At 44.5% G+C, this 15489-nt stretch overlaps 2 protein-coding genes across 2 annotated transcripts; one reads left to right on the forward strand and one right to left on the reverse strand.

The window, feature by feature from the left end:
* The first annotated feature begins 3363 nt into the window (after window positions 1–3363).
* On the forward strand, window positions 3364–3867 carry LOC124701506 (protein STRICTOSIDINE SYNTHASE-LIKE 10-like). Its single transcript, XM_047233577.1, has one exon. It carries the CDS (start codon window positions 3367–3369, stop codon window positions 3865–3867), a length of 501 nt encoding a protein of 166 aa, XP_047089533.1. The 5' UTR covers window positions 3364–3366.
* A 4473-nt stretch (window positions 3868–8340) lies between these two features.
* On the reverse strand, window positions 8341–12194 carry LOC124695715. The gene is made up of 9 exons (XM_047228535.1): window positions 11920–12194; window positions 10259–11073; window positions 10043–10113; window positions 9913–9959; window positions 9677–9776; window positions 9435–9593; window positions 9206–9355; window positions 8660–8844; window positions 8341–8453 (listed from the first exon to the last, which is right to left on the reverse strand). The coding sequence occupies exons 1-8, from the start codon at window positions 12192–12194 to the stop codon at window positions 8776–8778; spliced, it is 1686 nt and encodes a 561-aa protein (XP_047084491.1). The 3' UTR covers window positions 8341–8453; window positions 8660–8775.
* Between the last annotated feature and the right edge of the window lie 3295 nt (window positions 12195–15489).

Here is a 15489-nt window from a genome sequence, read left to right on the forward strand (position 1 = left end):
AAACAACTTCCAAGACACAAAATAAAAACAAAGTACTGTAGGTAAAAACATGGGTTGTCTCCCATAAGCGCTTTTCTTTAACGCCTTTCAGCTAGGCGCAGAAAGTGTGTATCAAGTAACATCGAGAGATGAAGCATCAACATCATTACCAGCGGTGTTGGGAGTTTTATCAATTTTAGGCCTATAGTAATTCTTTGGTTTAGGCACCTTAGAGACATACATGAATTTTTGCTACTTACCCACATAAGCTTTCTCATTAAATTTAAGAGAAGAAAAAGTTGAACCCAATTTTCTCATGGCTTCTTCAAGTTTACCAATTCTATGGGTTTGATTATCATGGATAGCACAAGTTTCTAGAGTAGCAATTCTTTCATTAATTCCTCTTAGGATTTTATCAAGTTTATCAGTATTATCCAGTAATGTTTCCATTTTAGTTTCAATGCTACAATTTTTCTCTATGGTTTCCAATTTTTTCATAACATCCTCAAGGGAGGTTTCACTTTTAGTTTCATTAACAGGTGGTATTCCAAATAAACTCTCAATAATGCAACTAGCTTCTAAAGCGGAAGCACCTAGGAAGTTACCTCCCGCGAGACAATCAAGAACATATCTATTCCAACTAGAGATACCAACATAAAAATTCCTGAGTAGGATAGTGGTGGAGTGTTTCTTAGTGCACCTATTATGGGCATCACTAATTCTATACCAAGCATCTTTTAAACATTCTCCCCCTTGTTGCTTAAATGAACGAACTTCAACTTCAGGATTACTCATTTTAGCGATAGTAAATAAAGCAAACTAGATAAAGTAAATGCAAGTAAACTAATTTTTTTGTGTTTTCGATATAGCAAACAAGATAGCAAATAAAGTAAAACTGGCAACTAATTTTTTTTGTATTTTGATTTAGTGCAGCAAACAAAGTAGTAAATAAAATAAAGCAAGACAAAAACAAAGTAGAGAGATTGAGAAGTGGAGACTCCCCTTGCAGCGTGTCTTGATCTCCCCGGCAACGGCGCCAGAAAAAGAGCTTGATGGCGTGTATTTCACACGTTCGTTGGGCAACCCCAAGAGGAAGGTATGATGCGCACAGCAGCAAGTTTTCCCTCAGAAAGAAACCAAGGTTTATCGAACCAGGAGGAGCCAAGAAGCACGTTGAAGGTTGATGGCGGCGGGATGTAGTGCGGCGCAACACCGGAGATTCCGGCGCCAACGTGGAACCTGCACAACACAACCAAACTACTTTGCCCCAACGAAACGAGTGAGGTTGTCAATCTCACCGGCTTGCTGTAACAAAGGATTAACCGTATTGTGTGGAAGATGATTGTTTGCAGAGAAAACGAGTAGAAACAAGTATTGCGATGAGATTGTATTTCGAGTAAAGAGAATTGGACCGGGGTCCACAGTTCACTAGAGGTGTCTCTCCCATAAGACGAACAGCATGTTGGGTGAACAAATTACGGTTGGGCAATTGACAAATAAAGAGAGCATGACAATGCACATACATATCATGATGAGTATAGTGAGATTTAATTGGGCATTACGACAAAGTACATAGACCGCCATCCAACTGCATCTATGCCTAAAAAGTCCACCTTCGAGGTTATCGTCCGAACCCCTCCGGTATTAAGTTGCAAAGCAACAGACAATTGCATTAAGTATGGTGCGTAATGTAATCAACAACTACATCCTTAGACATAGCATCAATGTTTTATCCCTAGTGGCAACGAGCACAACACAACCTTAGAACTTTCATCACATCGTCCCGGGTGTCAATGCAGGCATGAACCCACTATCGAGCATAAGTACTCCCTCTTGGAGTTAAAAGCATCTACTTGGCCAGAGCATCTACTAATAACGGAGAGCATGCAAGATCATAAACAACACATAAGCATAACTTTGATAATCAACATAACAAGTATTCTCTATTCATCGGATCCCAACAAACGCAACATATAGAATTACATATAGATGATCTTGATCATGATAGGCAGCTCACAAGATCCGACAATGATAGCACAATGGGGAGAAGACAACCATCTAGCTACTGCTATGGACCCATAGTCCAGGGGTAGACTACTCACTCATCACTCCGGAGGCGACCATGGCGGTGTAGAGTCCTCCGGGAGATGATTCCCCTCTCCGGCAGGGTGCCGGAGGCGATCTCCGGGATCCCCCGAGATGGGATCGGCGGCGACGGCGTCTCGGTAATGTTTTCCGTATCGTGGCTCTCGGTGCCGGGGGTTTCGTCACGGAGGCTATTTGTAGGCGGAAGGGCAAGTCAAGAGGCGGCACGGGGGCCCAAACCACGGGCCGGCGCGGCCGGGGGTGGGGCCGCGCCTCCCTAGGGTTTGGCCACCCCGTGGCCCCCTTCGTCTCTCCTTCGGACTTCTGGAAGCTTCGTGAGAAAATAGGCCTCCGGGCTTTTATTTCGTCCAATTCCGAGAATATTTCTTTACTAGGATTTCTGAAACCAAAAACAGCGAGAAAACAGCAAGCGGCACTTCGGCATCTTGTTAATAGGTTAGTTCCAGAAAATGCACGAATATGACATAAAGTGTGCATAAAACATGTAGATAACATCAATAATGTGGCATGGAACACAAGAAATTATCGATACGTTGGAGACGTATCAATCCCCAACAACTGATATAGAATGTGATAACCTTCCAACAAACCCAACAGATGTAGATATAACAACAGATCTCTAAATATGCGCTACGACTCGCAAGGCTCAAGCAACAAACAACGACGATAGGTAGCGGATAGGTAACAGGGCTCATATGGGTAACAGTGGAATAGGACATGTGACTCGATCAAGAACGCAACATAAGGATAGCAGGAGAGCAACGATAATGAAACTGTTAAATAGGTGAAGAAGGTGGGCTCGCCTGTGAAAAACAAAGCAGTAGAACAAACAGCGGATGCACTTGTCGGAGAATTTGTCAGAGAACTTGTCGTATCTCACAACACCACTTCATGATCCTATCCGGGAAGAAGCAAAACACTAGAACAAACAACGGATGCACCACTTTATACTACGGCAAAAGAATCGGCATGCTCAAGATGATATGCATGACATGGCAGATATGATGCGATGCAACTTATCCAATTTAAGCGGAATCGGAATCCCGACACAGATTTATATGGTTCAAGTTATTTTTGTACCGGCAATATTAAAAGTTGGTTAGCATGGCAAGACAAAAAAAGGGTGAGCTACTTCCAATTTAAACGGAGCGGGGAAACCTAGTCGGTATTCTGAAATACTCCGCATATATGATAGGTGAACATGCATAACTATCACGGTTCGATATGATGCGATATGCAAACATGTATATGCGATATACAAACATGTATATGGACAGCTCTATGAACTACAACAGGGCGCAGCACGAGATGGTGACGAGAACTGGGGACTCCACGGGGCGTCTCATGAGGTATGACCCGCGAACCTCAGATGTCACGGTGCTTCAGATAGACATGACCTACCCTAATAGCGTCGCCGTCAGCACCGACCGTACACACCTTGTGGTTGCATCGACCGGTCCTTGCAAGCTACTAAGGCACTGGATCAAAGGTCCCAACACTGGAAGATCCGAGCCTTTTGCCGACCTCCTAGGGTATCCTGATAATGTGAGACCTAGCAACAAGGGAGGTTATTGGGTGGCTTTACACCGTGAGAAAAACGAACTTCCTTTGGGCCGGGATAGCCATTTGCTCGCTGTGAGGGTCGGCTCCAACGGAAAGATACTAGAAGAGATGAGAGGTCCCAAGAGTGTGAGACCGACCGAGATCATGGAGAGGGAGAATGGCAAAATCTACATGGGTTCCGTGGAGCTGCCTTACGTCAGTGTAGTTAAACGCAAATGAGATAGGTTGATTCAACATAGCTTTTTGTTTCTTATATTTTATCCTTCTGTGTAATTTTCCAATTCATTTTCTGCCAGAATAACCAATGTAATCGACAAATATTATCAGCAAATTATTTTATGTTATTTCTTTCATTTTCATGTCCAGAAAAGCTAATTTCTGTCAAGCTGCTTTTACCATGCTATCCTTCTGTGGATAAACGACCTTTGAAAAGCAAAGCAAAAAATACTCCCTATTCTGGGTTCTCTAGCTGTACAAGAAAATTCACTGTTCGACTGGTAGTTATTGAACTAAAAAAAGGTTTTTTAATTAATATATTATACACTGAGGATTTATTGCTTTAAAAACTTTTTTTGAATTTTATAGACGATGTTAAAACAAGGTGTCTTAATTACTCGACCAGCAAGTAACAATAGGAGACAGGACATGCCATGCCAGAGTCGGGACAAGTCCCTTCAGCCTTAACATTGTGTTGGATAAAAAAGTTCCACCCATTGCATTTATATGTGTTTATATAATTTTTAGCTCCCACATACATATTCGTACTCAAGTAGTAAACATTGTTTTCTCATCCCGCATATTGATGCGAAGTCAAAGATGGTGAATAAGTGACTGGATAATTTATTGCTTGAGAGACAATATATATAGAGATATTTCCTGTGATAAATATGACGCTGATGATCATTGTGTATCAGGTAGCTCGATTATTGCCTAATAGGTGTTTTATTTGTATTTTCTTTGTACAAGCAGTTCTAGCGAAGTCCAAACTGAGTTAGCTTCATAGTTCGTAAAGACTGAAGCTTGAAATGCCATGTTAACTTAACTGAAGCGAGACAAGCCGTATACATGGATTGATGCAGAGGCTGGGGTCATCCCCTTATCGAAAAAACTAAAGCAAGACGGCCACCATCCGGTATAGCTAGGAGCGCAAAATATATGAAGAAACCAGGCACAACTAAAACACCTACCAGCTGGTGACATGGTTCATGGCAAGACTCAACATACCCAACCACCATAACAAGCGATTCTCTAGCTAATAAGACCCAAAATATATGAACAAAAAAATTATCCAAATCAAGAACTCCCACATATGAAGATAATATGCAGGCAGATGGGTAGGCCATATAAACGTAGAATCAGCCAACGCAGAATTACAGGTTTTCCCACCGCTTGTAACTTGGGGAAGCATATCAGCTCTAAACTGAACTTGTCCCTGTCACTAAAGTTGTTCAAATGTATGCAATATGCAAATCTGAACTCTGACGATATAATTTGCCAGCGTAGAGCCAGACTCGAAATTGCAAAAGTTGACGTGATCTCTCCGGTCTTCGATGTTTTGCAATTACAACATTTGACATGTGGTACGAGTTCAGTTCACAAGGTTAATTAACATCATCGGACATGCAAAAGTGATTATCAACTCTTTGGGCGACAGAAGATTTATCAGGGGCCGACACTCAGACATCATCTACTGATCATTTCAACCTCTTCTCAGAGCAGAATTCAGAAATTGGATCAGACTTGCGAGAGCAAACTCTACAGTTATTTAGAAAAAGTGGGAACACATAACTAAGATAGTGTATGGTGTCATCAAATTTCGACCGAAATCTCACCCAAGTATTGCTGCGATCCTCTCCGAATGGAAACCCTAGGGCCGCCTACCGGTCCCTCGCTAGAGCAGTCCTCGCCGAAGCAACCCTCGCCGGAGAGGCCCTCACCGGAGTGGCCCGTGTCTGGTTCTAGATTTGTTTGCATCGCGGAGGAAGAGGAATCAGACGATGATGCTAGGGAGGTGGCGGAGGCCGTGGCGTGTGTCTTGGAGAGGAACCTAACGTGACGCCGATCGGCCGTGCGTCGGGTCTCTCTCAGACTGAGGTTGTGGCGGATTTCTGGGAGAAGATCGGGTTTCCAACGGCCGGAGTCGAGGCCGTGGGAACGCTCTGCGGAGCCGGAGGTAAGGTTTTTGTCTTGTAGGTCGGAGATACGGGCTAGGTCCAATACAAGAGACACCCCCCTACAGCAACGCAGTCATGCGTATCTAAATGTCCATATGAGCGTTGCTAGCGACTCTACCAACGGATAAAAATGCGTTGCGGTTTTGGGTGTTGCAGGAGTACAATGCAACAAATATAGATGCGTTAGTAACCCATGGGATAATCGTTGCAAAATCGCTACAGATTTAGGGCAACAAGGGTATGCGTTTGATCACTATATGAATTGAAAATTCTATTTAAAAAATATTATATTTCAGCCAGGTTGGTTTGATCGCTATGGTAGATTTTTCTTATAGAAAGACCGTAGTCCATACATGCTAAATCACATCACACAAAACATAGAATATGAATGAATTTGGTGACAAAAATTAAATATTTATTATTGGAATCACCATCCATACATTAAAATTATCTCAAAAAGGAGAAAATTTACAATTTTGCATCACAATTTGATAGTCTACCTAGTCCTATATACATCGGTTCTACTAATTTACCAACAAATTTATAGCTGATATCCGACAGAGCAAGTCTTCTGATGTATGGAACCTGCACATACAAAACTCTCTTTTCAGTATCGAAGTGGCAGAAGACAGTGCGGCGTGTAGTGAGTTAACTTGCATGAAAAAAATGCAGGTATACTAACCTTGGTGGCATGCCTAAACTAGTTCAGCATGCAAGACATGTTTGCGATCCACTGCATTTAAATTAGCTCATCAGACCACAAGTCATTGTGGCTACCACACGGATAAAAATGAAAAAGGAAATCCATATAAGAAATAACCAAGATGGGACCTGAACAATCCATAAAATAGATGATCAAAATCATTTAATTATCAAGCTAGATCATTCAGCCGACAGCATATCAAAGTCACCAGGAACTAAGGTTTGCAGGGCCAGACATTTAAACTCTAAATTCTTTTAAGGCGCAGATACATGTGCAATTAATAAAAGAACATGAAAAACATAAAATGAAAACTTAGAAACTACTACCATGGACCCATGTCCCTTCAAACTCGCATTGGTTCCCATGGTAAGATTCCAAAACTGCAAGCAAGCATATAACACGTGATGCAAAAAAAAAAGTGAATCTAAATCTAGTCACAACCGTGATGGTAGTCCTAGCTTTTAGCAAGTTGAAGTTGTAAAAGTAACATGAGGGAGGAATTAATCGTGAGAAGGAATTACTACAAGTTCTAGTTAAGAATCATTTATGTCAGTATTATTCGGCAGATTTTGTATGTGCCACCTACGAAAACTAGCAGCAGATAAATAAAATATATCAATAATAGCATGGACTTGTTAAAGGAACTACATAAATAGTCTATACTGCAAGGATGCCAAACTATATCCGAAGTCAAATTTAAAATAGGACCATGAACTTCTGCATGAATAATGAAAGAATACATTCAGTGAGATATCATCAATTCCCTTGGTGGTATATACAATGTTAGCAGCAGCCTTGAGAGCTTCTCAATTTGCTCTTTTGCTATGTCAGATTCTCAGCAAGGAGAAGTAATAGTTGGTGCACTATTGGAGACCATAGAATAGAAAATAAACTGTCTGTAATTGACGAAAGGCATGAAGATCTAGCACACGGAGTGAGAAACAATAAGGATATAAACTGAAGGATATTAATATCAAGGTTTTAAATAGCGCGCAATTTCGTCGGTTTTAGCGCGCAATAGCGGATTTGGACCCTCCACGCTATATTTGACCGAAAATGGTCGCTACAGTGCTAAACACGAAATAACACGCTAAATCGTGCTAAAACACATAACACGTAGCGGCGCTAAAACGTTTAGCTACAAAAACAAAGGTCCAAAAATGCATGCCAACCCATCCGCCCAAAAGTCCAATTTCCCCAACAAAGCTAAATACCTATAGCCCGTATACGTACGACAAAACCTAGCGACGGTGGTGGCTGCCTCTTCCAGCGTGATGCCGGCATCCGTTGCTTCCTCCCAAAGGGTTCCATCGGCTACTTCCTCCTGCTCGGATGTCGAAGACGCCTTAGGAAAATCACCCACTAGGTTAGAGCTGACTAGAACCTCCTCCTCATCCTGATTTGTAGATGCGTAGATGTATTGAACTATTGATGTGTAGATGACTAGATTGGTAGTGTACAAGCTATCCTGCGATTTGTAGATGAGCCATGCATTCTTCTTCCAATTCTGAATGAGTGCTTTCACCTTTGTTGTTGCCTCCTTGGCTCTAAATCATAATGTTAGTATGTGTTAAAAAATGTTGTCTTTAATTTGATCCTGGGAATGTACTTTAAACGATCTGGTTATGCAATTTATCTGATGGACAAGATTTTAGTTGCCGAAATCCTTAACATTTGCATATCTTTTTGCAAAACGCTATTTTATATATAGCGCGCTATAGCACGCTATAACGTGCATAGCGTTTGGAGAAGGTCCTCGCTAAATGAAATAGCACGCTATTTAAAACCTTGATTAATATGTGTCAGAGATACGAGGAAGGAGTAATAATAAGTTGTAAAACAGAAAAACGCACATACATTTGACAGATCTTCTCGAGTCCCCTTGGAGCAGATACAAGTACTTCAGCACCCATTTGCGTTTTTATCTTCTGAAGGTTAAAATCAAAACAACAATTTTAGCTGGGGTCACCTGAGGAGGCATTAATATACATTGAGCTGCAGGGCCTGGATTTAGTTTGTATGCAGAAGAAGCAAACTGAAACTTGCAAGCGATAGTTTAATCTGAAATACCACATGAGAAGGAGCAGTAATAGATGCAAGTGATATGAATCGACAAAAGGGGATGAATCATTACCTGCAGGTCGTCCTGCTGCAGGTTGCTAATACTGACGCAACTCTATTTCAGGCTTCTTGATACGCCAGATCATGCCGCCTGCGCTGCTGCATCTGCCTCCAGTGACATCACACTAGTCATGGATCATTAGGGGCAGAAAGTTGTTGTGAATACCCATGGTGGTTGCTGAAGCATGTATGGGGTGCCTGAAATCATAGGCAACAAACAGCTTATAGTAAGATGATGGGAAAACGGGCGTCAAAAGTAGCACATCACAGCATAGCAGAAATATATAATTTCAACTTTGTTACTTACAATGACCTCAAATAATGAATTTATTGTAACAGTTTAGTTGCTTTTAGACATATTTTTAAACTAAGTGTCATAGCTTTTTTCCCCTTTTACTTTCAAAACGCACAATGCACACAACATTTCAACTTGGGTCCATCGGCCGTGTGAGAGAATTACTACTAAGAATACATGTATCTTGCGAGTAATATATAACAAATGGAGATGGTCCGTTCCAGAGCTACAGAGGAGATAGCAGAATATCACCAATGCTTTTACCTCCTGAGGTTTAAACTCACTGCTAGACGTCAACTGATGCTTTGATGGTGGCCACAGTGGCTGGTAGTTCTGACCACGATGTACAGGGGTCAATGATGCATACCCAGGGCCACAGGATCCATTTGGCTTGTTGAAGCATTGCTGCGGTCGCTGGAATGGTACATTCTAAATTAATCTTGTTGTATGATGATAGACAAACGTGAAATAAGGTATATGAAATACAACATACCTGATTGTTTTCAGGGAACCGCAATGGATACACAGGGGGCACACATCCCTGATTGTTTTCATGGAGCCGCAATGGATACACAGGGGCCGCACATGCCTGATTGTTTCCATGGAGCCGCAATGGATACACAGGGGCCGCACCCCACTTTTGTTGTTGTGGCTGGAAATGGTGCACTCTAATTAATCTTGCTGAACGATGATGGAAAAATGGATTGGAAACAGGGCATATGGAATACAACATACCAGATAGTTTGTAACAGGATGGACCTCGGAAATATGATGATTCTGTACACTCTTCTGATGATCTCCTATACGCTTGAGTTCCTCAGCGATTTCTGATAGCCTGAGGAACAGAAAGTCAATTAAACAAAATATGGCAATATCAGGTAAAACAAATTATAGAATGAATTGATCCAAATCGAATTATAGATGCCCATGCCTTAGCAGAACAGAGTTTCCATAGAGAAAAAGAAACTTGCCTTTGGATTTTGCTCCTTTTGCAGGAACTGACCTCACCAAAATTGATCTATGCACAAAAGAGAGTGCAAGTTAGTTGGCAGCAAGCAATTCAATTTTTTGAAATAATAAAAAGTGAGGAGATATACTAACTGAGGCGTTGTTTGGATGATTTGCAGAGCTGCTAGCCTCTGGGATCTTGCAACATGCCGAGACTTCAATGCCTACAGAAGCCGCTAAATTCATAAGCAACACCAATACCGTTTTTTTAGAGAACCAGCAAACAAAGATGAAGGTGCCATCAAACACAAACAAACAAGGCAGACGCAAGAAGAAGAGAACTAATAAGAACATAAGGACTAGGCATACCTGGAGTGATATCCAGATGGCGGGACAATGCAGAGACACGGAAAGGATGTTCAGGGTCAAAAGGATAGTCGTAATAGAAATCATCCGGAAGATAATACTGCCCAACTGCTTTGAGTGCCTTGTCTCCTATGTCAAGAGCAGCCACCCATCCATTCCCATCACTGGGTTCCCCCATAGATTTGAGATAAATAATATCATCACCATCCTCCGGGCTGAGGATGGGGAAAGCTGAGTAGCGTTCCCTGAATGCCGCCAATGCCAACGATGGTGCGCCCATCTTTATGTCAGCAACATGAGCAGCGCATGTCTGGCACCAAAAGTTAGACGACGACTGCAGCGGCCAAACTAGTTTCCGAGTCCACGTCACAGCCCTCCATGCATCCCTAAAGGAGGAGAGCTGCATACAGATATCGCTTTCGAATGGTTTGCACTTGATCGACATGATCAAGTCTGCATCGTAGATAATATTGTCCTCCTTGTTTTGAGGATGAGGAGCGGGATGATTCTCCATCTCAACAAACTTGAGCACGCCATTGGCGTATGTGAGATCCCGAAACCAGGTTGGCGAGCGGGATGTTTCGTCCGATGAAGGGTGTTTTCTCTTCTTTTCGGTGGGGGCAAAGGGATAATTGAGTTTGTACCTGTTTCCAGGCAACGGCTCAGGCAACGGGATGAAGCAGCTTACAGGAGCACCAACAGGACCAGGATCTTGATGTTGAAGAAGAAGCAAGTCGCAGACGAGCAGGCCATGTGACAAATCAACCCAGGCTAGTAAGCCTTCTTGTCCAAGCGTGATCACCTTGTCGGGTATAACCCTGTCGAGCCCAGGACATGGATTGTACAGTGTCCTAGTGCTCCATGATTTTGTCTCGGACGAATAGATTCGAAGCTGATAGCCGTCCAGGCGCGGAGGAGGATGAAAGGGCCGTCCGCGCCGACCACGAGTGGTCTAACTGAGAAATTGAGGTTTTGCGACAAATCATGGGGGGGCTTGGTACAGTGGATGGAGAAGAGGGACAAGTCCGGCGGGTTTTCCATCCAGAAGGAGACAGCCATGGTGTAGCCATCTTTTGATTTGGCTGTGGCCGTGGTATCGTTCCGGCTGTCGGTGAAGCGCGTCTTCCGGGCGAGGAGAATCGAGGGCAGCCGGCCTCGATTGGGGATGGCGCGTCGCCCATCGATTTTGGGGAAAGAATCAGGAGTTTAACAATGGTGATCGTACTCGCTGCGCAATCGAGGGGTGGAAGGACTTAGAGCAAAATATCGATTTTTATCTGCGGGAGGATTAAAGTTAGTATCCCGTCCGTTCCCAAAAAATTCCAGCCTTCCGCCGGGTAAATATCAGACGGGTTTTAAACATGGAATGGAAAGATGCAACCATATAAAAATAGAAAATAAACAAGGGAATAAATAAGAAAGTAGATGTAATAGAGCAAGAATGAAGTACTTTTGTTGCAGCCTAGAGTTGCATTGAACATAAGCTATATCGCGAAAACGCAAAAGACTTGCGTTTCGATGCATTGATAGATAGAGAAAGTTAGTTATGTACATGCCCCTCCGGAGAGAGACAAACACCCCGCAGTACAACTCGACCCAAAAAGGAGACCCTAATCTAGGGGAGTAGTTGGCGGACACCCCGGGCTCCCGCGTCCGCCCATTGCCGCGCTTCTGTCCTGATGTCGCTGAAGAGGGCGGGCACCGAGGGCTGTGCATTGTCGAAGATCACAGCGTTCCGATGCTTCCAGATCCACCACGCCGTGAGCATGATGAGCAACGAGGTACCCTTGCGCAGCTGGCGGGGAGTGGTCCGCACCACCAGCGACCACCACTCCACGAAGTCGCCCCCATCAGGAGGTCCCGAAGTGGATCGGATCCACGAGAGGACCTCAAACCAGATCGTCCTGGAGAATGAGCACCCTGTGAGGAGGTGCGTCATGGTCTCCGCAGACTGATCACAGAGCGGGCAGCTGGTCGCATGTGGGAGACTGCTCTCCCTGGGCACGCATGGATACCGGAGGTCGCTACTGGGGAGAAAGACTCCGAGCACTCGCCTCGCTGCGCCGCCACCCACGAAACATCACCGCCATCCACATGCCACACCACAACACACCAGACCAAGCTGTCAGGAGCAGGCAAAGACAAAGCCTACCACCACCGCCGAGCTCGTCCACCCATAACCGCTATCTCCAAATGGCACCTCCATCGAGGGAACGGCACAAGAGCGTCCCCGCCGTCCAAACCAAAGTTTTGCTTTTTCACCTGAGATATGAAGAGCATGGAGGGAGGGGATACAACCTCGACGCTGCCTTCAAGAGGAAGCACGGCTATCAGCGTCGTCTGTTTTATTTCTCGGGCCCGACTACATCTCAGTCGCCTGAAATTTTGCTCCAAAACACTAAAATGTACTCGGGCGGAACGAGCACTCACGTCGTCACCGTCTGATTGAGGCCGCATCTTACACCCGTCCCGAGAACTTTTCCCCTGGTAAAGTGACAGCTGCATCTTACGGGGCAAAGGCCACCCACACCACGACAACCAACCTCTCATCATTTCCCCGGAGACTCAAACCCCTACCTCCGGCGGACGCCCCTTCGGTGTTCCGATTCAATAACACGCGCAACGCTCCAAGTTCTGCCCGCCGGCACCGGATTTCTTCCCCTCACGCAATTTGGCGCTGCCAATAGGCGGCAACAAGGAATTTTACTGGTTCGGCTGATAGGGTTGTTGCTTCTTTTGTCCGACGAGTTTGAGCGCTCGATTTTGTGCTCCGTCGCTTTGTCGTTGGGATCTCAGGATGGGAATGATCCGACTCGGACAAGGCCTTGGACCTAGCCCCTGTGGGATCAAGGCCAATATAGGAGTCCACTGGTCCACCCATTTTAAAAAGTTCAGCGACCTCGTTGGCCCAATGGTTTTTTTAGGTCAACCCACAATGTATATATGATACTTTTCAGTTGTGTTTACAAGTTTTAAATCTTATAATGAGCGTACATGTGCGAAACTACGAGGTGTTGCATTTGCAGCACTGGACGTCGTATGAGGAGGATTGAACTCGACCCCGAGGTCGGCGACGAGTACGACTAAATCATCCATGTTCTAGTGGAACGTTAAACGTTTTCGGTGCACGAGGGTACATAACCGAAACTATTGCTATTACAACATTACTCTTAGATAGATCTGGGCAATCAGAGTAAGCTAGTTAGATTTTTTTATTTTCTGCCGCAAACCCCATCACCTCGAGCTCTGCCTTCTTCGAGGGAAACAATGGCGGAAGAGAAGGGGGCTGGCTGGGTGTTGGTCATGCGCACCCCTACCACGACCAGGCTCCTCCACTTCTCCTACCACATGTATGGTAGGAGTGGTCTTGGGCTAGTTCTTGTTGCAGCGAGGCTCACCGCGGCGGCACATCTCTGTCGTTTGTTCCACGGTAGCAGAGAGGATGATCCTAGGCTTGTTCTTGCTACCGCGAGGATGCCCACAACCCCACTTCCCCACCATTTCTAGTGACTCAACGTTGGTAGAGGTGATCTTCTTTTTCCCCATGATTGAAGGATGCTATCGTGCAAAAGCTAGGTTTTCTGGGTAGCTATGGTGATGAGATCTACGGAGAAGGAAGAATAAGGGACGAAGGGATGAAGGGATGCTTGGGTAACCCCCTTTTCCAAGCCCTTTATAGCACTCCCATGGCCATCCACTTTCGTCCGATCTACTTCGCCATTGCGTGGCTCGCATCCATGGCGACACGTGGAAGCGCATGGAGCGACCTTCTCTGGTTCTCGCGCGACGTACGATCAAATCACCCTAAATTACCACACACACCAATCAAGATTCGCTGCAGGGCCACCACGAAGCATCCCACCAGTGGCTCAAGGCAACGCTAGAGTACGTTGTGACATCAGCCGTGACGACCACTACGCCAAAAATATTTATCGCGTTCTCTAACAGAGTCAACAAATAATTACTCGCACAAGTTGGTGCAGGGCCCAAGTCGAGTACCTCCTTGGATGGACACATCGTTCGACGCCATGACAACACAAGCCTATGCATGGCTAGAAGTAACAGACCATAGCCTCGGTGGTACTCCCATCGGGAGCGCTAATCACGCACCCGTCCACTTAAACGTGCTGGTAGTATCCATTGCAATCGACATAATCCCGAGTATGAGAGATGGAATCTCCTCGACTGTCCAGATGACATCCGCTACGGAAACATATCTGGTTGCCATGTCTACGACGTGAAGATAAGACAAGCGGATCCAATCTACATGCCTAACAATTGCATCCGATGCGCTCTACCGGTAAATTTCTATACCTATGGTGTGATGAAAATCCCGATGGACGCGTTGGGTACTCACTCTCAAGCTAGAGTTTGACTCGATAAGGCCATCGCGACATGAATCGAACTACCCCGACATATACTAGGTTCGAGTCCGGGGACTCAAGCTTGAAGTAGGTTAATGTTGTTTTTCCCAAGAGCAATTAACTGACCCTGGTCCGTTGATAGCACCAAACACGTTAAACCAACATTCCTATGACTGGTAAACACCTTAAAACACGCATGATACTGACCTGATACTTTTTCGGGTCAATGTCCTCACCCGACATAATTGTCGGACTACGATTGCACAAAGATGATTCGACATTTGGAGTCCCCTGAGTCTACGACTTGAATAGATACTCGGGTGATGGGGATATTGATAAGGGATTAACTTGTCAATGCCTACAAGTTGTAGACTAGGGTTTGGTTGGAAGTAGAGGGCAAGTAGATCTCGAGGGTTTCAGCCAGAAAAGTACTCGACTGTTTATGAAAACTAAGGTTGTGTTGACAATGATTCGATCCTCTCTTTGTCCCTCGACTCCTTATATAGGAGGTGGAGTCGAGGGTTTCGTATTACACAAGTTTACAGATTCCGGGAGACTCTCTGAGTCCAACCCGTAAAGTTACAAATCTCTACTTTCCTAATACAACTATATATTTCCTTAACAACTAACTGGGCTTCTGAACTTCATATTCTTCGACCTGTGGGCCTTCAGTAAACCCTGGGTACCTTCTTCGGCAGGCCCATTGGGGATGCCTATGTCAGTAGCCCCCGAGATTTTGCTTGAATCGAAGAATCAGGGAAAATCTCCAACTTTACAATCATCATCTAACTTCTTCGAGTTAACACATATCTTTAATAAAACAGTCATATATTGTACAGGGATAACGGTAATTGGGGCTAGTTCATCTGA

This window comes from Lolium rigidum, chromosome 3 (assembly GCF_022539505.1).
Source record: "Lolium rigidum isolate FL_2022 chromosome 3, APGP_CSIRO_Lrig_0.1, whole genome shotgun sequence".
Lineage (NCBI taxonomy): Eukaryota > Viridiplantae > Streptophyta > Magnoliopsida > Poales > Poaceae > Lolium > Lolium rigidum.